This window comes from Gracilinanus agilis, chromosome 2 (genome assembly GCF_016433145.1).
Source record: "Gracilinanus agilis isolate LMUSP501 chromosome 2, AgileGrace, whole genome shotgun sequence".
Lineage (NCBI taxonomy): Eukaryota > Metazoa > Chordata > Mammalia > Didelphimorphia > Didelphidae > Gracilinanus > Gracilinanus agilis.
The window spans coordinates 402745626-402767955 of record NC_058131.1 but is presented as its reverse complement, the minus strand read 5'-3'; the positions used below and the strand labels follow the sequence as shown (position 1 = coordinate 402767955).

The window sequence follows — 22330 nt, the reverse complement described above, 5'->3', positions numbered from 1 at the left end:
CTAGCTCTTATAAAAATGTATCAGTTCATCATTCCTTATAGCACAATAGTATTCTATCACCATCAAATAGCACAATTTGTTCAGCCATTCCCCAATCAAGGGACACCTCATTTTCCAATTTTTTGCCACCACAAAAAGCACAACTATGAATAATTTTATACAAACAGATCCTTTCCCATTTTTTAAAAATCTCTTTGGGATACAAACCTAGTAGTGGTATTGCTGGATCAAAGGGCATGCATTCTTTAAAGCCCTTTGCAGCCCATTATATCTAGGCAGCCCAAACATGATTTTCTTGCCATCAACAACCCCCCATATCACACACACACTCCCCCAACTGGCCTATTCCTTTTCCCTATTTGGAATTTGTTGTTTTCTTTATTGAGTCATTTCAGTGGCATCCAACTCTTTGTGACCCCATTTGGGGTTTTCATGACAAGGATACTGTAGTGGTTTGCCATTTCTTTCTCCAGCTCATTTTCCAGATGAGCAAAATGAGGCAAACAGAGTTAAATGACTTGCCCAGGATTACACAGCTAGTGTCTGAGGTTAGATTTGAATTCAGGTCTTCTTGACTCTTTACTGCGACACCTAGCTTCTTTTTCCTGTCAGTAACACTTTTTACCTTGTACCATACCTACTTATGAATGGCCGTGCCCACTCTGACCTCTTTTATTAGACTGAAAGTTTTTGAGAACGAAGACTGTCATTTTCCATCTTTCATCATGTGTTATATGCTGAGCACATAAAATCCATTTCATAAATTGAATGAGGCCAAAATCAAATTGAATCAACTGGAAATCAATGCAGTGTGGAAGGAAAAAGGAAAATGAGAATAAAAGACTTTTTTAGGGAAGAAAATAGTAAAAAGAGGATGACTCAAAGATGTCTGAAAAGAGACAGCTACCCACAGAAATAACATATCACCTCTGGCAGGCCTCTCCTTGAGGAGTCAAACCCAAGATGACAACATTTCTTATTTGGGGCCTGGCCTCATGAAGTAATCAAGGGTCATCAATCGATCCCCCAGGTGCCACATACAATTACCCAGACATTGTGGAGAATCACTGGAGTTCTGAGAGGAGAACAGTTCACTGTGGAGGAAGCACAATACTAGCAGGAAATAACACTGGAAGGAAACTGAGTGGAACAGGAGAAGAAAAGCACAATATGAACAACAGATGAGCTGGGGAGCCTTTGACTTACATTAGCTACCAACTGGGAAGCCAGCAAAGGGATGACCTTTGTCCTCTTTAAAATTCCTCACTCCACTTCAGCTCTCTGAATTGAAAAGTAAAGGCCATTTAAAAACCACGCTCTGTGGGCATGATTTCAGAAGGATCCAACTTTCTTCCAGAAAGAGATATGGCCCATCAGACCGTCCATTGGGCTACATTGTACAGGGGGCAGGGTTCCTCTCATTCCTGCAATCAGGGCAGTTTGGGCACTATAGGCATGAGCCTGGATCCAGCAAGTTCTGATTAAATGAACCAGACCAACATAGTATTTAGGGGGTCACTAATTTTTAAGTATAATCTCAAAACATATAAACTGTATTTAAAAAACAAACAAACAGAGATGTGGCTGATATCTGTGGCTATATCACAGAACCAAAGGCATTGATGGGGCAGTTGACAGGACACCAACCTTGGAGTCAGGTAGATCTGGGTTCCAATACTACCTCTGAAACTTATTAGCTAAGCAAGTATGGGTAAATCACTCAGTTACAACCCCCCCCAGGATACACCATAATATCATAAGCTATAGAAGAAATGCCCATTTAATGGGTAGAGGGAATCTTCTCACTGGGAGTTCTCTATACCAATGAAATCATCTGTCTGGAACAGTACAAATTTCCAAAGCTTATTCATCTGGTGAAGTCACAGCCCTAAAATATATCATCACTCCCATGGGGAAAAGTCCCTTGATAGCATTCATTGAAATAACAATTTAAAATTTAAAAATAACACTAAAATCCTGTAAGTTATTTGAAAGACATCACTTCTTTGATGTGGTGATACAGGAAAGTGATCCCTCCCACCTCAAAAGTTCTTACAGCATTTGGTCTAGCTCTCTTTTGTCAGTCACTTTGTTCCTTGCACCATACCTGTTCTTCTTCCCTGCTTCTACCTCTTCCCCAACATGTCTAAAACTTGAACTCATCGTTTTTTCCACTAGACTACTCCTCCTTAATTTCTCCATTTCTGTTTAATAGTAACAACATTCTCCCAGTCTCCCAGAATCATTTCCCCTTAAAACCAATCGGTAATCATATCCTATTGATTCATCCTTTATAGTGCCTCTCATATTCATCCCTTTCCTTCCACTCCCAACCTTAACCACCCTAATCCAGGGCCTCCACCCCTCAGACATGAATTGCTGAAATAATTTCCCAACTGGTCTCCATCAATTGACTTTGTTCCTCTTCTGGTTAATTCATCCCTTGTACCATTTCCAGATGAATCTTTCAATAACATTGCTTTCAATTATGTTGGCGCCTGATTTAGAACATTCTATGTCTTCCTATTGCTTATCCCATTAACCTCAGCATCTTCAGCAGAGCGTTCAAGGTTTTCCATACACCAGTCTCATTTTAAACTGCTCCCTAAGACAAGCCCTCCTCTTCAGTCAGGCTGTTATGACTGTATCCTACAACCAAAGACTTCATTCTCCCCTTTGTGCTTTTGCCCAAACTGTTTCTCCTCCCATTATCAGCTTCACCATTACTCTCACCACCTACACTGTCTGCCTGACTCCTACTCCCCTCAGTGGAAGTATTAAGCCCTTAAGACTTCCCACCAGTTGTGAATTGATCCAATCATTCTGGATGGCAATTTGGAACTATGCCCAAAGGGTGCTAAAAGACTGCTGGCCCTCTGACCCAGCCATACCACTGCTGGGTTTATACCCCAAAGTGATCATAAGGAAAAAGACTTGTACAAAAATATTTATAGCCACGCTCTTTGTGGTGGCGAAAAATTGGAAAATGAGGGGATGCCCTTTGATCAGGGAATGGCCGAACAAGTTGTGGTATCTGTTGGTGATTGAATACTATTGTGCTATAAGGAATGATGAACTGGAGGAATTCCATGTGAACTGGAATGACCTCCAGGAACTGCTGCAGAGTGAAAGGAGCAGAACCAGAAGAACTTTGTACACAGATACTGATACACTGTGGTACAATCGAATGTAATGGACTTCTCTACTACCAGCTGTGCAATGACCCAGGACAATTCTTATGAGAAAGAACACTATCCATATCCAGAGAAAGAACTGTGGGAGCAGAAATACAGAAGAAAAACAATTGCTTGGTCACATGGGTCGATAGGGATATAATTGGGGATGTAGACTCTAAATGATCACTCTGGTGCAAATATCAATAATATGGAAATAGGTCTTGATCAATGATACACGTAAAACCCAGTGGAATTGCATATCGGCTATGGGAGGGGATGGGGGAGGAGAAGGAAAGAACATGGATCTTGTAACCATGGGGAACTATTCCAAATTAATTAATTAAATAAAGTTTCCCAAATTAAAAAATAAATAAAAATATATTTTGAATATGAAAAAAAAAAGACTTCTCACCTTCATCAAGCCTCCCCTACTTCGAGCTTAGCTTCTCTGACTTTCTACAGTATTTAAAGAGCATGTCAGACAAATCTAGCTTTAGAGCTAGAAGAGAACTTTATGGTCATTTAGTCCAGCCACTTCATTTTACAGACAAGGATACCTCGTCCCATAGAGGTTAAGTGAGGTATCCAAGGCCATCTAATGAGTGGAAACCCAGGGCTTCTGACTCCAAAATCAGGGCTCATTCCACTCTACCACACTGAGCTGAACTGACTATATATTATATTTGGATCATAGGCCTAGAACTAGAAGGGACTTTTGAGATCTAGTCCAATCTAGTCCTCACTTTACAGATGAGGAAACCCAGGCCAGAGAGATTAAGTGACTTGAATAATATCACAATAAACTGAAAAGCTAAAATTTGAACCCAGGTCCTCTGATGCCAGAGCCAGTGTTCTTTATAATATTATATTGTTCCCCAGTTTTGTCTTGTTGTTTTTGTTTGTTTGTTTGTTTGTTTCCCCCATGTAGTATTTTCCTGACTAAAAGGTACTTAGTTTCAGGACAGGACCTACCCTCTACTGTGCAGAGCGCTGCACATACTCCTTCCCTGATGGTGTGGGGCAGGAAGTCTTCTTCAACTCTAGCCCCTCAGTTAAACAAACAGAACACAATGCTGTCAAGTAAAGGTTATTTTTATTTGGGTTGTAGAGTGTAAATACGAACCAGATTTGGAAGAATAGAATGTAACAGTTCAGTAGAGTTGCTAGAAACTATCCTGGAGTTAACAACGGCAGAATTTTTTTTTGTTATTTTTTGTTCTCTTTGTTCTGGAATTTTGATGGGTGGGGTAGGCTTACAAAGAAATCCACCCTTCCTTCTCACTCACAATACATCTGCTTCAGACAACAGAGACCTATAGACTCTGACTTTTCTGTTTGTCTTCCACACCAATTTGTGGCTGTCTAATTCTTTCCTAGCCTCTTCGTTTTGTTAACCCATTCAGCACCTAGTCTGTAGGACCTCACCTCTCGATATATGGAGTAGCACCAGATGAATTGTTGGAATAATAGAAATGTATTGACACAGAAAGTGATTTCCCACTCTCTTCGTGGCACAGGAGTGCTAACCAAGCCAGCCCGTGAGCCTGCGCCTTGGGGAGATTTCAGAGAGAGAAAACAAGTGGCAAGGCTGAAGTCTGTTACATTGCAACATCAGCACACCTGGTATTCGAAACAAACAGCAATAGAAAAAGCAGTAGGCAAAACCGCTATCCAACTCACAGAGTGGATCGAGCATTTTTTAGAGCCCCGAGATATATAGATTCTGACTGTGCAGAATTCTGTCCCCTCTGCGGCATACTGCCCATGCAATATCATCAGAAATGGTCACAGACAATAATACATTATTATCACAGACGAGTTATACGGCTGTCTAAGAACAAGCGAGGATATAGGAGGTTTTCTTGTCACCCAGATGGTAGGGTATGAAATTGCTGCTGAAGTAACAGTCTAGGCACTTGAAATATTATTGTTAGATTGTTAAAAACTAAATAAATTAACATATATAGAATAAAATAAATACATAATTTAAAAAGCTTTTTTTTTCTTTTTTACAAACAAAAAGATCTGTTAAATTATTTTTCTATGTAGGTAAAGTCCCAAAGTTCAATGTTCTGGGGCTTGCAGTCTTTCACAGTTAGCTCATCAAACATACAGTTGGAGAGTCCAAAAAGCAGATTTCTCCGTGACTACTGTAGTGCTTGGCTTTTTAGTGCTTCTTTTTTTTTTCCTGTTTTCCTTCATTCTAAAGCCCACAAATCTTTCCTTCTTCTTCAGTCAAAGACTTTTAGAGCATATGGAATTTTACTGGCATTTTAAATCCAAAAGATAAATGCATAAACAAACTTCTATTGGGGGAAGGGGGGAAAGGACATCATTGTCTCTTTCTTTTAGCCTTTTTCCTTTCCAGATTCCCTTTGACATAATCTGCTTGGCACTTGGAGGCTCTGGCATTTTGACGAAATTGTTGTAGAGGCCTGGTTGAGACATCAGCTTGGGACGAAGGTCTCTTCATCTTCATGGATGTTTGGGAAATGCCTCCAGTCGCCAAAGTTTACAGCTATGTGTCTGTGTCTTCTCAGGAGGTAGCACATCCCAGCTGATACCTGAAGCCCAACAAAAAAGGATTAATTTTCTAATGTTTCTTGAGTTCAATGTTATAATCTGTTGGGGGTGCGGGGTATTTGTTGTTGACATTTCATTTTTGTTGTGGGTTAGGAGACAGCTACACCAAAATTTCTACTAGTGAGAGTGAAAGAAGAAATAGGTTTTCAAATGTTGAAATAAAAAAGAAAGCTGAGGTCCATGAGTCATAGTATTCCTACTGTTGCATCTCTCTATTTTATCCTAAACAACTCCAAAGAACCTACCCTTCAGCACTGATCAAGCAGTTCTATCCTGGGAAGTAATATTATTTGACAGAAAGAGCCTGACTAGTGCTCAAATCACAGCTTTGCCATTTACTAGCTACATGACCTTAGGCAAATCTTGTACCCTTTATAAGCTTCAGTTTCCTAACCTATAAAAATGGAAATAATATTTGTCCTAACGATCTCATAGATGCCTGTGAAGGTAAAATGAGATATGGGCATCTAGGTGGCACAGTGGATAGAGTGCCAGCCCTGAAGTCAGGAAGACTTGAGTTCAAATTTGACCTCAGGCACTTAATTGCTATGTAACTCTGGGCAAGTCACTTAATCCTGCCTGCCTCAGTTTCCTCATCTGTAAAATAAGCTGCTGAATAAAATTGAAAACTCTAGTATCTTAGCCAAGGAAATCCCAAATGGAGTCACAATGAGTTAGAACATGACTGAAAAACAACTGAATAATAAAAAAAAAAATGAAATAGGAAGTTTCTAAAAGTCCTCTGGATCTACAAAATGCCATTCAAATGTGAATGACTAGGAAGAGGACTGTGACACACTAGAAAGAACCCCCACTTTGGATTCAGAAGACTTGGGTTTGAATTTCAACTCTGCCATTTGGGACATAGTTCTTAATAAAGGACTTACCTCTTAATCCATATCTACTTGTGTGACCTTAGGCAAATCACTTAACCTCTCTCCATGCCTCAGTTTCTCTATAAAATGAAGGGGTTGGCCTGGGGGGGGGGGCTCTAAAGTCTCTCCCTTCCAGTTCTAAGTCTGTGACCTATTTCTGTAGAGCAACTCTGCTACTTTAGAATTTACCTCCGAAGGGGAAATTCCAGCTAGAGTTGAAACAGATTGCAGAGGGGGATGGGAAAGAAGTAGGGGAGACAGATGTCAGGGGAAAAAAAATGGAACAGGAGCCAAAGGACAAGAATTAGAAAGACTTAAACTGAAGTTGGGAGCATTTTCCAGGAGTAAATGAAGAAGCTTAAGTTAGAGAAGGAAGATCATTCTGAATTGGAAATGTGGATTATAAGATAGCACATGTATAACTTGATTGAAAAACGTCATAAAACAAATGTTGACTATATGTAATTGGGAATTAAAATATAATTTAGAAAAGAAGAAGAAACACCATTTCTGCCAGCTAACAGATAGATGAGACAAACATCCGGATCTGAAATCTCCTAAAGCAGGAATCCCTAACCTGGGGTCTGCAAGTGTTCATTAGTAGACTTCAGGGATGGGAAATCAACTACAGCTTTATTTTAACTAAGCCCTGAGACAGCATTTCTTTCAAGCATGACATTTTTAAAGAAAACATGATTCTGAGAAAGGGTTCACCAGACCGCTGAAGAGGTCCAAGACATTTAAAAAAAAAAAAAAAAAAAAAGGTTAAGAAACTCTGTCCTAGAACAACTCAGAAAATCAGAGCCTACACTTCCCAGCTGTGTGACCCTGGGCAAGTCACTTAACCCTCATTGCCTACCCTTACCACTCTTCTGCCTTGGAGCCAATACACAGTATTGATTCCAGGATGGAAGGTAAGGGTTTAAAAAGAAAAGAAAAGAAAATCGGAGACCCAGCAGTTGTCTTAAAAATCAGAAAAACAGCTAGATCACTGAGTGGGTCTAACCCTGCCCCTAGGACAGATGCTAGGATTATTACCGTAAACACTCAGGATTTCCATCAATGGGCACCAGGAGTCCCCAGCTTAACTTTCTCTTCACTTTCTACATCATAAACTCCTCTCTTATGGTACCTAAAGAAGAAAAACAAACTTCGTGAGCAGTAAACCCAAAGACCAATCATCCATCTCTAGGAAGAGAAAAAGGCCCGGGCCTACTTATTTTTTAGATTTCTTTCTATTGTTTTCATTTCCATGGAGAGAAGGAGAAACTGAAGTCCAGAGAAAAGATATAATTTCGGCTAGAAGCTGCACCAAGTACATCTTCAAGGTACTAGACTCTCTGCCTCTCAGAAAAGCACAAATATTTACAAGTTATTCAAAGACCCTCCTGGCAAAGGTTCGACTGCCTTTGATGGAAGGTGACTTTGGCTAGGAGGGGGTTATGAGATCAGGTTAAACTCTGCTAGCCCATGCCCTGACTATTCAGCAACAATTCTGATATCACCAAAACAGGGTCAAAACTTGGAGAGAAGGGGCAGCTAGATGACACAGGGGATAGAGCCACACCTGGAGTCAGGAGGACCTGAGTTCAATTCTGACTTAAGATACTTCCTGGCTGTGTGACCCTGGGCAAGTCACTTAACTCTATTTTCCTGGCCCTTGCCCTTCTATCTTAAGGTTATTACTAAGACAGAAAAGAAGGGGTTTATTTTAAATTGGGGGGTGAAGATGAGATAGAGAGAACAGTGGGTGGAATTTGCAAGGAAATTACGTTATAAGTGGTTTGATAGGGCACATAAAAATAGAGGAAATTCTCTGGAGGAGAGGCAAAGGTTCTAAGCTGGTAGGTTTTGAATTGTATGCCAGTAACTGAGTTTATCTCTCCCCAGGGGAGAAGAGGTTAGGACTTTTGACTTATAAAGGCAACAGAGCAATAAGCGTGGGGGGTGGGGGGTGGCCTAGCTTATCTGCAATGGGAGGCAGAGGGCTCAGATCAGATAGGATTTCTATCCCCTCTCATCCCTTCAGCAGCACTCCAGGCTACCCTTGCAGATGTTCATGGTAGAAGCCAGAGACGACTTAGTAGAAGTACCCTCAATGATTCAATTCCTAAAACCCCACCAATGGCTCTCCACAGCTTTCCATCCTTTTAGAGTCTAAAGTTTAGACAGACTATAAATAATGTTTAACCTGGAGAAGAGAAGACTCGAGGAGAATACGACAGTCACCTCTGACTGCAGAAGGGGACCTAGACTGTTTAGTTTGGTCCAAAGGGCAGAGCAAAGAGCAATGAGCAGAAGTTTCAAAAAGGGGAAATTAAGCTCTCCAAACTAAAATAGGCTGTCTCTGGAAGCAATGCCCTCCTTTTCACTAGAAGTCTTCAAACAGGGAGGGAAGAGAGGGAACAAGCATTTAAATGGCATCTATAATGTGGCATCATACCTTTTACAAATATTATCTCATTCAATCCCCACAAGAGCTCTGGAAGATAGCTGTTATTTTTATCCCCATTTTACAGATGAGGAAACTGAGGCAGATAGGTTAAGTGATTTGTTCAGGGTCACATAGGTAGTAAGTATCTGAAGCCATATTTGAACTCAAGTCTTCCTGACCCCCAGCCCAGGGCTCTATCTACTGTACCACCTAGCTGCAGAAAGGCTAGATGACCATTCTTCAGGTATGCTGTGATGGTGGTGGTGGGATTCTTTTGGGTTTGTGACTTTGACTAGATGGTCATTGAGAGCCATCTAGGGTTCCTTTAAACTCAAATTCTTTGATTTTATTTATAACCACAAGTAGAACATAGCTAAGACTTCTTACCTGAACATGAGCAGCCCAGCAATGATAAGGAGACAGACTGAAGAGAGCACTACCGCCACCACTGCCAAAATTGTTGTGTGGTCATAGCCATATAAGGGGTTTTCCACGGGAAGAGTCAGTCCATGGCACCGCTCTCCATGATATCCTGTTTGGCAGCTGGCGGAGGAAGAGAACAACAACTTGGTATGGTTAGGGACTAGGTCCAATTGTTTGGGTTTGGTTCTCTCTCCTTTTTGGTGCCCACAGGATGGGGGGAGAGTTGGACTATAGAGACCAAGGGCCAAATGTGCCCGAACTTCAGGATTTTCACCAGCATTTCAAGAATACATGTATAGCAGGGCCATTACATTTTCATCTAGCCCAAACTGGTTTTTAGTTTAGATAGGATTACAGAGCCAGAAGAGGAGAAAGAGAGAAGGGAATAAGCATTTATATAGTACCTACTACGTGCCAGGCACTGGGCCAAGTACTTTATAAATATTATCTCATGGGATCTTCACAGCAATCCTACAAGGCAGGTGCTATTGTTATTCCCATTTTACAGTTGATGAAACTGAGACAGATAACCTGCCGGGGGTTGCGGGTGGGTGGGTGGGGTGGCACAACTAGGAAGTATCTGAGGTCACATTTGGACTCGGGTTTCCTCAACCACAGGCCCTCAGTTCCATCCATTGCACCACCTAGCTGCCCTCTTCCAACTAGAAGAGACCTCAGAGGTCATCTAGTTTATAGATGAAAGAGTTATCTTACCCAATGTCCTAAGTGTCAGAGGTGGGAGTTGAACTAAAGGATTCTGGCTCTAAAGCCAGGATTCCTTCTAATACATGTGCCTTCATTTCAAGCTTTAAATTCAGAAGATCTGTGTTTGAATCCCATTGCAATTACAATTTATTATTTGTGTGACCTTGGACAAATTACTATACCTCATCTGGAAAATGAGGTAGTTATGCTACTATAAAGGGCCCTTTCGGCTCTAAATTCTATGGTCATATAAACAAGACTTCTGCTCCTGCATTCAGAAGTATTTGGTGCTTCCAGATCTCCAGTGTGGATTTGATTCCCATCCTCATTCCCCCATTCTTATCAAGGCTTATCCTCCATTTTTCCCTTTTTGGCTCCTTCAGAGCCAAGTAGGATTTGGAGAAGAGAAGACACAAAGATAAGAGGCTTTGTACTTTTTCCCAGGGTCTGTTGGCTTTTCCTGGTTTCAATTTACTGGGCAGATGGTAGTGTGAGTGTATATATGGGTACATGATTTAGGGTTTAGGCTTTAAAAAATCACTTTATAGCAAAAATTAATAATATGGAAATAGGTGTCAAGTAATAACATTCGTACAACCCAGTAGAATTGCTTGTTGGCTCTGGGAGTGGGGAAGGAAGAGGAAGGGCAAGAAAATGAATCATGGAAACATGGGAAAATATTTTAAAATTAAAATTTTAAAAAAAGATGGTGGTGTGAGGACAGAAATCCCTAGGTTTGTGGGAGATTAAAGTCCAAGAACACATGTCTGGCTGCTCCTTGGGCCCTTAGAAGTCCTCTGTCCCCTGGCTAGTGTAGCTTCCTAGGAGGGTGTGTCTAGGTTGATGTGGGAAGCATGTGGATAGCTGGCATCCTCACCCTATCCACAGAGCTACCAGTGACAGGAAATGCCTACTATGTCAGAGTCTTGAGGTTGGCCCTAGATTTTTGCCTTCAAGGGGCAATGGAGGGTGGAGAAAGCAGCTCTCTAGAATCCATAGCCCTGGCCCAGCCAGGATTGTAAGGATTCCTAGCTGGGCAATTAAGCTGCCCAGAGAGAAATGGGTTCTGGATTTTTCTGGGACTCAGTCCGATTTCTGTTTGTGATCCTCTTAACTGCAATTATCATGTAAATAATGAAGGAGAGAATGTTGTGGCAGGTGTCTGGGAGTGACTTATCCCCTCTATGGCTCCACCTGGCTTTAATAACTTCTTTCCCTCCAAGATATTGGTAGTACCCAACAGGGCCTGAGGTCTTAGGGGCTGTTTTGTGGGGCAGCTCTGGAGACCTAGGAGATTTTTGCTTATTATATGATGAATTCTGAAGTGATTGAGCTCATATCCTTCAAGGAGGGGAATCTCAGAGTTGCAAATGGTTTCACAGGTTCATTCTATACCTGAATTGGAAATTACCTCAACAAAGCCCCTGACCAATAGTCACCCATCTTTGGCATGAAGACCTCCTGTTCTTGGGTACTCACTACTCCCTGAGACAGTTCGTTCTTATATACAGATTGCTCGAGCTTTCGGAAATTCCCTAAATCTGCACCCCCTCTCCCCCTGCAACTTCTGCTCATTACTTCTCTTTTGGTTTGGGCCCTGAGAAGAGAACTAATTTATTCCCTCTTTTATACAACAGCCCTTTGGTTATTGTCATCCTGTAGGGTGTAATTACCTTTCCTGATTTATCTGAACCCCACCTGTCTCTCCTGTATCAGGCCCCTCTATACCCTCACCCAGAAATAAACTCAACCCTCTCCTTAGCTCATTTGTATTTTCAACTTCCATTCCCCCTTGCTCCTCCTCCACAACTCCCCAGACTATTAATAGGTTTATTACTTTGCCAGAAGCAGTTTTGTTTGAGTTCTCCCAGTTTCCCCTTAGTATAGACCTGAGCCAAGACAAAGGCCTAGATAAAGACTTGGCCTCTGGACATAAGGAAACAGAGGGCCCTGCTGGTTTTAAGCATCAGATCATCTCTTGTGGCCAAAGAGTCTCACAGAACAAAACAAACAGACCAACAGACATTTCTCTTCCCTGGCCTGATCACACAGAAATGAGAAATATCGATTAGTTTACCTGGACTGAAAACAAGACAAAAGGCACAGAGCTCATGTTAGATCTTCTTCCCTCACCACCCTCCCCAGAAAGCAAGAGGTAACTCTAACTCCAATCAAATCCCAATTCCAATCAAAGGAGAGAATATTCGTAGAATGCCTGGCAAAGCACAGGCACTATACAAAAGTATATTCCTTTGTGTTCAATCCCACCTTTCCCCATTGCCTGAATATATCAGGTTGGAGCTTGGACAGGGAACAGAAATCAGCATGCAGAGCTTGGGCTGCTAGACAGCCCTAGTAGGAAGAGTTACAAGGATTGTGGCAGGCTTTCTTTCCTGTGCTGGCTGATTTTCTAGATCTAGAGAGGGTTCCGACAACACTTGCTGACAACTGCTCTCTGGGAAGAAGTCTGTTTCTCATTCAGGCTGCAGAGATGGGAGATTCCTCCCTTCTGCGCAGGGATTTCTCCAGGTTGGCATGAGAAACAAGAAGACAGCTCATTGCACACATCCCTTCTGAAGCTGCTGTAAGAGAGCCTGATTTCCACCTCCAAGACCAGCTAGTGACATAGCTTGATATCACACAGTCAGGGGTCTCTCCATTTCCCGGATGAGAACTCTTGGATGTCTGAAGGACTGACAACCCAAGCATCAGAAACTACCCAACTACTGGGTTTTCAGACTGGCATTTCCTGGGGAAAGGGACAACAAGGTATCACACATCTGGCCTGCACGTGTTTGTGGAATGGGGGTCAATGAGAGGGTGGGATAAGCAGGGCATACATTTTCTCCCTATTCCCTTTCTGGTGCCCTCTTGCCAACCTCCACAAAGTAGTCTGGTACTATGTCTGATCACGGGAGACACTGGGCAGAATTTCAAGGATTTATTCTCCCAGAAAAAGTATGAGCAATTCAGGTTGCTCCCTGGTCTTGGGTACATGACCCCTTGTATCCTGTGGGGAGTCTGATTCTGTCTTCCTATTATTGCCCTCTTCCCCTTTTCCTGTGAGACGAAAATGAGCTCTCTAGACTTCTAAGTCCTTCACCTAACCCTCTCAGGTAGCTTACTCAGATGATAGAAATAAAAATCTGCATCAGAGCCATGAGATTCAGTTACATAATCCCTCTCTGCCCCCATCCTGAGTCAAAAGGATAATAATGTAAACACCCTAATATACCCACTCCCCCTCCTTTTCAGACACCTCCCCACCCGACTCCTGGCTCACACATTGGAGGGAGATGAGCATATCTCCAAACATGTGGGTCCATTCTAAGCATCTGGGGGCGGGATCAAGTGTCCTGCCCTGAGCCAGCCACTCAAACTCTGCACATTCCTCCTGTGCTGTGTCCCATTTTCAGAGCTCATCTTACAGTAGAGGCAAGAGCTACTCAGGGCATCAGAGGTGCATCTTCCACCCTCTGTCAGGGCATAAACCCAGGCCCTGTCAGGTATGACCATGACTGGGAAAGTGGGAGAAAGAGACCAGCAAAGCCAGGTCAAGCCATAGAGGGAGTCAAGCAAAACCCCAGAGTCAGTCAGACACCTTCTGTGATACTAGTACCTACATGACAATTGTGTTAAAAGATCGCCCCAGAAAAAACTAGAACCTATCTCTTTGAGGACAATTAGGATTCCTCACAATCCTAGCTAGGGTCACAAATGCCCTCTGGCTATGTGGATGAAAAAGTCTTTGCTACTAATTTCTATGTGTCTGGGGTCAACTCTGGATTCTTGGGAACTGTTACCCCACCCCCCACCCCTCATTGCCCCTTAAAGGCAGAAGTCTAGGGCCAACCTCAGGACTCTGACATAGTAGGCATTTCCTGTCACTGGCGGCTCTGTGGATAGGGTGAGGATGCCAGCTATCCACATGCTTCCCACATCAGCCTAGACCTACCCTCCCCAGCAGCCACGCCAGCCAGGGGACAGAGGGCTTCTAAGGGCCCAAGGAGCAGCCAGCCATATGTTCTTGGATACCCATCTCCTCTCCACCACAGCCCCCAGGTTCCCACATATGCCCAGTAAATCAGAAAAAGGAGCTAGAGGGAAAAGCAAGTTCCCTTGGGCAGGGAATAAAGTTTCTGTCTCAGTCCCTCAAATTTTGCCCCTTCTCTTCTCCAAATCTTGCCAGTCTCTGGAAAGATGGGTGGAGGAACGTGAGAGAGAACACACTGAGATTAGAAGAGGAGATAGTGGAGAACAAAGACCACAATGGAGACTAGGAAATGTTAGACTCTTCTCATCTAATGCTGCAGGTTACTTGCAGTGACCAGCTTGGGATTGTGCTGGGAATGGGAGGAAAGGGAGTGGGCCCAAGTCTCTAGCAGCAGAGCGGAGGGCCTGACATCCAGCAGGCCAAAGCATCGGACCAGTTTAGCTTGGGGAGAGGCATGGCCAAATTCCTGGCTGGAAGCCAATTCTTGTGCCCTTACTGCTACTGTCTCTCCCCCTGGCTGATTTAAATTTTAGATTTAAATTAGGTAAGAAAATACATATTCCCTGGCTATTCCTGAATCCTACAACCCCCTGACTGCTAGTGGAGACCTAGAAGGCATTTAAAGGAAAGGTATTCACATGTACAACTAAGGACCTACAAACTAAAAAAGAAAGGTAGAGACTTAGGATTTGTCTTCCTAGCTACAAGGCATGGGAAATGTGGTAGCCTTAAAAAGCAAATTGAATTGTAGCAATTAGAGATAAATGAGACTTATTGAATCAGCTGAATACCCTCTGTGGAGTTAGCTGGCAGATCCCTCCCAAATGCCTTCTCCTGGCCTTATTTTAAAGTCTTTCATGAAATGAGGCTTCTTCCATTGCTTTTCCCTGACTCTTTGTGCTCGCCCCTGGAACACAGGAGACATTATTTCCCCAGGAAGATAGTGGTATGATCCCTCTCTGTGCTGGGCTTCACTCAGCCCCCACATTCCATCTCTGAGCCCAAATCCCAGATAGCTCCTTGAGGCTTCCACAAGGGAGAACTCAAATGTTGCATGACTGAGGGTGAGGCACCCTTAGGATTCATTTATATTTCCTATTAATTCTGCACACAGGAAATACTTTCTTAACTCAAATATTCCCAAAGGCAAATGTTTCCTTGCCTTTCCAGTAGCCCCACCAAGTTCTTTCTTTTCCTTAAACTCCCATCCTCAGTTTGAAGGAGAGGGCTGTACTCATCTCTGCAGTGTCCAGTCACCTGGGATCATTGATTTAGATCTGGAAAGGGCTTGTGTGGTTATCTAATCCAACTCCTTTATGTACAGGTGAGGAAACAGAGGAAACAGAGAAGTAAAACAGTTTGCCCAAGGTCACACAAGGCAAGTGGCAAGGCCAGGTTTTGAAGCCTAGTTCTCAGTACCCAAGTATACTTTGGCCCATACATAGTCCTGACTCACATGTCCTCACAAAGATACATACATGCAGGCTATGAAGGCCAGAAAGTGAGTTGGGGCAGCACTTTCATCGATCCCTTCTGGAGGGAAGACCCCGTAACTCTTTTCTATTCTGGTAGTGGTGAAGGGGGAGGAGGGGAAAAGAGAGCCAGGCTTCCAACACCAGTTTCTTAAGCCAGATAAATTAATTTCTGGGGAAGTATGAAGCATCCAAAAGGATGCCAGGACGTCACAGAAGCCTGCGGTCCAGGAAATTGCATCCAAATAGGAGGCCCTTCTGCTGACTAAAAATACTCCCCTCCTCCCCATTTCCGTTCTGTGAGAAACTGTGAATTCGAGGAACAGCACTGGGAAGGGGCATAGGTGACAAGTTTCCCCAGAGTGTCAGGGGTTAACACTTACTGGCAGGATGGCTTTCGGAGTTCTTTCACATATCTGCATGCTCCATGGATGCAAAAGTCTTTGTACTTCCTCAAACAGGGGTCTCTCTTCCGTCCCATTCCCTTGCCTTTTCTTCTCTTCTTCCCATTTTCTTCCTTGCTTGGAGTGACCAGAGCTTGTGGTTTGGTAGAGAATGCAACTAGAAGAACAAAAGAAATGGGGTCCCTGTCAGGTGTCTGACTTTCCAGAAGAAATGGTATTAAGATACATCTGAAAGAAATGACTTCTCCCACCTAGGTTTGTGGACCCTTAGTTCATGGTTACTCTCCAAGATGTCAGAAAAATTGATCTGAGGTTTTTCTTTTTTTGTTTTTTTGTTTTTGCAAAACTAAAGAGGGAATTACTGAATCTATTTCTCAAGGAGATCAGGGGAAAATGAAAAGAACCTATATTTTCCAAAATATTTATAGCAGCTTTCTTTGTGGTGGCAAAAAACTGGAAACTGAGGGAATGTCCATCAATTGAAGAATGGCTGGACAAATTGTGATATATGATTGTGATGGAACACTACTGTGTCATACAAAATGAGAAGCAGATTAAAATTTTTTAAAACTTAGAACTACATGAGATGAGTAAAGCGTGAAATGAGTAGAACCAAGGGAACATTATATACTGCTACAGATTTAATATTTGAAGAATAACTTGTGAATGATCACCTCCAGAGAATGAACTAGGAAATGGAAATATGTAAGACGTAATCTATATAGTTTGCCAGATGATACCTTCTGTGGTATGGGAGGGGAGGGGAAGGTGGAATAAGTAGATTGATTAATTTTTTAAAAACTAAAAGGGACATAGAGACAGGGAGACAGAAGCAAGGCATTTCATAAGCCCTTACTAGGGGATCACACACTTCAAACATGCAAGCTTCCATCCGGTGAGTACAACAGATTGGGCAATTCTGCCAACCATGTTCTACCCCCACCCCCATCCTTGGGGAACTCAGAATTGCAATTGATTCTATTTTGTCCTATATTAGCCTCATTTCCCGAAGCGAACACGATGACCTACTTCCAGGGGAAGAGCGTCAGAAAAGGAAGCTGCCTTTTCCTGGGAGGGCATTTGAGGAAGAGAATAAGGAGCTTTTTAAAAATAAATGGCCACTGTCTTCGAACTGTTCAGCCTCCAACAATAATCAGTTCTCAAAGGAACATGCTCCTCGTTGAAGGGCACCGGCTTGTTATTGGTGCTAAGAAGCAAAGAAGGAACTTCAGCATTGTGGTCAAAGTCAGTAGACTGGCTGTCTTGATCAGGATTTTGCTTTTCTAGCCTTGAGCAAAATGTAGGGTGTCCCAAAAGTCTTAGTACAGTTTTAAGCTGTAATGGCTTGAAAATACACAAAGGCTTTAGGGATACCCTATATTTGCTCTTCTCCATCTCTTTTCTTCCTTTCCGATTCCCTCTCTAGTTCATTAGCAAGCCTCAAAGGTTCATTCTCATTCCTCCTTAAATGCTCCTATTTATAACACTCGTAGGCCTAGGAGGAAAAATATATACAAAGGGCAGAGGGATGGAAAATGAAGGAAATGACCAGAAGAGGCTGGGGGTGTTTTTAAGGTTGGAACAGCAGCAAAAGGAGCAATGAGAAAAATCAGCCTTGTTCCATGCTTCCAGCTGGGGCTGGCAAGGCACTCCCCACTCACTGATTAGTGCAGGAGTCTGACCTACATCCTTCACCCAATCCCAGGGTCTGGAAAGAGTGATCTGCTCCATGCGTCTCCCACCGTACACATCTGCCATACATATGTTAAGTGGAAGAATCAATCCCACCGATTCTTGTCATTGAAAAGCTTAGGATGGGGAGGGCAAAGATCACAGGGTTTCCAGAAAAGAGGAGTCCCAGCACAAAGACCAAAATCTAGAGCTAGAGAAATGGAGATGGGTGGTAGTAGCAGCAGAAGGAAGAAACCACAGCTAGTACCAAAACTGAGGTCCTATATTTCCCCTGTCTCCTAGTCTCTGCTTCCCTCTGGAGCAAGAATTCTTAACCTTTTTTGTGTCATAGACCCCTTGGGAGGTCTGGTGAAGCCGATGAACTCTTTCTCAGAATGTTTACATGCATAAAATAAAATACATAAGATTACAAAGAAAAATTTTGAAATTTGGCCACCAAGAATATAGATGTTTAAAAATAGGTACACAGACCCCAGGTTAAGAATTCCTGATCTAGGACCCAGGGGAAACAGAGGGGCAGTTCCTGCAAAGGGAATAAAAATGGCCATCAGTGTGGGAAAAAGCAGGCCAAAGAAAACTCAAGCAAGGAGGGAGAAAGTGACAAGGTGACAGAGTCCCTGCCCCTGGGGAGAGACAAACGGTGACTCAAGCCTATGGAGGTATGAGGAGCAGCCTGTGTGGGTGGAGAAAGAATGAGTCACAGTCCAAGCCCTACCCTAGTGGGGGCTACACCAAGAGAGCCCCACCTCCCACTGTGGCAGGGGGTGAGGGAACAAAATTCTAGAGGAAGGTTGGGAGCATCCATAGGTCAGGATACTGCAGCTTGACTCGGTTTATCCAAGAGATGGGGAAAAAATTTTTAAGCAAATCAGCATCGAGGGGTAGAGGGGAGGAAGCCATTGGCTGCTGGTCTGCCAAGCCTTCTGGTTGCTGTTATACTCCAGGTTACTATTTTTCTATCCAAACAGATTATGAAGTGATTACGACAAGCCACACCCCACACCCCCCTTTCCCCAGGAATCCTGCACTGCTCCACCTAAGAGAACTGTATTTGTGAAGGAGGGGGCAGCCTAATGCCCTAGCTCCTGGACTCTGCACCAGGGACTAGCCAGCAAAAATGGCCTTCTGGGGCAGAGGTTTTAAACCTTTTTTGTGTCATGAGCCCCTTTAGCAATCTAGTGAAACCTATGTTTTCAAATGCATAAAATAAAATATAACAGATTCCAAAGGAATCAGTTATATTGATATGGTTGCCAAGTATTTTTTAAAAACAAGTTCATAGACCACAAGTTAAGGGAACTGAGCCCTGCTAGACCTAACCCTCATCCCAGAAGATAGGGTCTCAGATTGTGGGTACTCTGGGGGAGCAGATCAGGGTTGTCTAAATATCAGCCCTGGCCTGGAGAGTTGATTTTAATTTGAAACTCTGGACCACATGGTCAGGATGAACATAATGGTACACCAAGGTGTCCAGGGACCACAGCAGCCACAAGAAAGATTCCTAGACACGCAGTAGATATTTTTAAACTGCTTTTGCCCTTTCGTCCTGGGGCCATTCAATTCAACACAGAGTTATCAATGGTCTGCTATAGGCAAGGGACCATGTTGGTCTGGAGTTACAAAAATGGAAAATCACAATGTTCTTGCCCTTAGGGAACTTACTGAAAATGCTGATGCTCACCTTCTATTTCATCTAGGGTCCTGACTTCCCCATCTGAAGTTCAATTGTCCTGCCTAGAATTCATCATCATGCCTACAGATTAGAAAAACAGCTTGAAGACAACCTAAACAAATGACTAAGTCTGATCAGAAAGGAAAAATCATTGACCTGTCCAGTCTCCAAGTAAACTGACTAATTCAGCTCTCCTCCATCACAAAATGAGGTTGTAATTGGACTGATTCAAATATAAGAATAAGAAAGAGACAGGCCCAGGAAGTTTCAAGATGCCCTCTCACTCCTATGGACTGTACAGGGCAGCTCTTAGAAATCTTCCATGAAGCAGGACATTCAGGACATCTATAAGCACTTACTATTCTGCTATCCTAAGACTGGTAAACATGTTTAGTCCTCCCATTATCTCCTCAATCATTGGAGAGGGAACCATGTAAGGACCTGGGTTCTCCTTAGACTGCTCAGATTTTAACACAGATCAGATTCACTCAGAATTTCCCACTGAGATGCATTTAACTTTTTGCTAGCTGCCTGGGTCGGATGCTTGGAGTTGACACACTTACCTCTAACAAGGTCATGCTCGGTTTTCTGTAGGTCCAGGACTTCTGTTCTGCTAGCCCGTGAATGAAGTAGCTGATTTGAAGATCCAGTGGGTAAGTCAGGGTTCTCTGTCCCCCAGTTCTCTGATAGCCGGCTCTGGGCTCGCTCTAGGCTCTCTCCACTCACCAAAGCAGAGAACACTACAAGCCAGGGAAGGAAAAGTAGGGGAAGGAAAGAAAGAGCAGTCACTCATCCACCTCAGAGGAATCCACCCCATCTCAGACAAGCACAACCTCCTTACACACGTACCCAATCCCTACCAGAAGGTGTGCCCAGAGATCCTGGAAAGGGATATGCCCAGACCATGTGTCCCAGTGATAGAATGAATGAAAGGACAAGACATGGTACCCTGAAACCACAGGGGTCACTTCAGACTTAGATTTACTATCCACCAGGACTGCCCTATCTATTCCCTGTGCACCCCTGGCTCTACCAGCATCTCTTTCAGGATGGTGTAGTGAGAGGATGGTGTAGTGGGAAAAGCATTGGTTATCGAGTCCCAGGATCTAGGCTCTAATCTTGCCTTAGACACTTACCTGTGTCATTTTGAGCAAATCCCTTAATCTCTTTGGGCCTTCAATTCTTCATAAACAAAAAGGGAGTTAAACTAGATGACTTCTGGAGTCCCTTCCATCTCTAAATCTTTAATCCTCAGCCTGCAGACCCCTCCATGTCCTTGCTTCTATTCGTGTCCTCTGTGGCCGCTCCCATACCTTCTCCTTTTGCCACCTCTACTCCTATCCCCTGTCATCTCTCCTTATCCCAGGTCAAGATCTCGGATAACCTGGACAACCCAAGCTGCCCCCCAGCTCGCTTACCTGCAGCCAGAAGTAGCTGAAGAACAAACGATGGCAGCTTCATATTGCCGAGAGCTAGAAGACCAGGGGCCAATAATCCACTGATTTTTGCACCAAGGGGGGCGCGGGGCTCCGGCGGAGGAGGGGTAGAGTAAGGGGCGCTCGCCCACTGGGCCAGGGGCTGAGCGGCTGCTGTCAGCGGTGGCAGCGGCAGCTGGGTCTGCGCCCTCCTTCACTCCAATCCCCCCTCCTTCTGTCAGTCTGGCTGGCTGCCGTCTGTCTGTTCGTCTGAGGATTCTGTCTTTCTGTGTCCCAGCGTCCGTCTGCCCGCCGGCCCGCCCGCCTCGATGAGGGGCAGAAGCAGAAGCAACAGTAGCAGCAGCAGCAGTAGCAACGGCGGCGGCGGCGGCGGCGGCAGCAGCAGCAGCAGCAACAGCAGTAGCAATGTCAAACCGACTTGGTTCCTTCCAGCAGTCTGAGCTGCCTGGAATCAGAGCTTGAACTAAGTCCTCGCCGCCCCGCCCCTCCCGCCTGTCCCGCCCCTTGCCCGGAGTAACTCAATACAGGGGAGGAGGGAGCCAGGCGGCCGGGGAGTGTGCAAAAATCAATCTGGCGCCGACCCCCACCCCACGGAAGAAATGCTGGGGGAATCGTATTGGGGTCCAGGCCAAAGAAGAGGTCGCCTGAGTGGCCAGAGATGCTGACCAGCAGGCGGCAGAATCCGGCCTCCTTCCTTTCCTCGTCTCCCTTTTCCATCTCTAGACTTAGAAACGTAGACAGAGACTTAGAATGTTAGAGCTGGAAAGAGACCTTCGAGACCGTCTGGTCCATGAGCCGGTCTCATTTTACAGATAAGGACACAGCCATCAGTCAATCAACAAGCATTTATAAATCACTTACTATGTTCGAGGCACTGTGCTGAGCACTGGAAACAGGTCCATAGTTAGGAAGTGACTTATTCAAGGTCATGTAGACAATGCTGATTAGTGCATGGTCTTCCCTTCCCCGAATTCCCCTCCTCTCTTACTTTCTTACAGGGCTTTTTGCTATCCGAAATTCTGCTAAGGAAAGTCAACCTCCCCTCCACAGGGCTGGCCGTTGGCAAGTTTTAAAAGCATAGCAATCTCCCAAAGCACTCTTTTTCCATGCCCCACCCTCTCCTTTTTTCTCATCTTGGCCTAGCTGTCCAGATCCTTCCACACTGAATCTTTTCTCCAGGGACTGTCAATCCCTGGGAAGTGACTCTGTTTTGAAATTTTGACAAATATTATTCAATTTGACAAACATTTCTTTCTTTTTGTGTTTGTTTGAAGCCCTTCTGCCCTAGAATTGCTCCTAAGTATGGGTTCCAAGGCAGAAGAACTGTAAGGGCTAGGAAATTGGGGTTAAGTGACTTGCCCAGGATCACACAGGAAGTATCTGGGATCAAATTTGAAGCCAAGACCTCCTTTTAGGGTTGGCTCTCTATCCACTGAACTGCCTAGCTGCCCTTTGACTAGTAAT

At 43.9% G+C, this 22330-nt stretch overlaps 1 protein-coding gene across 2 annotated transcripts; it reads right to left on the bottom strand.

Annotated features, from left to right (window-relative positions):
- Positions 1-4252: 4252 nt before the first annotated feature.
- HBEGF (heparin binding EGF like growth factor) lies at positions 4253-21256 on the bottom strand. Of its 2 annotated transcripts, XM_044664544.1 has the most exons (6): positions 20849-21256; positions 19994-20170; positions 16046-16223; positions 9456-9611; positions 7673-7766; positions 4253-5740 (listed from the first exon to the last, which is right to left on the bottom strand). In XM_044664544.1, the coding sequence occupies exons 1-5, from the start codon at positions 20889-20891 to the stop codon at positions 7694-7696; spliced, it is 627 nt and encodes a 208-aa protein (XP_044520479.1). In that variant the 5' UTR covers positions 20892-21256; the 3' UTR covers positions 4253-5740; positions 7673-7693. The 2 variants fall into 2 exon arrangements, with proteins under 2 accessions (XP_044520479.1, XP_044520481.1); XM_044664546.1 differs by lacking the exon at positions 7673-7766.
- Positions 21257-22330: the final 1074 nt, after the last annotated feature.

Coding starts and splice junctions, on each gene's coding strand:
- HBEGF (XM_044664544.1), bottom strand. CDS start 20,891: ATGAAGCTGCCATCGTTTGTTCTTCAGCTACTTCTGGCTGCAG. Junction 16,224..19,993: donor CGAGCATGACCTTGTTAGAG/GTAAGTGTGTCA, acceptor TTGTTCTTCTAG/TTGCATTCTCTACCAAACCA. Junction 9,612..16,045: donor CTCCGAAAGCCATCCTGCCA/GTAAGTGTTAAC, acceptor TTCCTCCGCCAG/CTGCCAAACAGGATATCATG.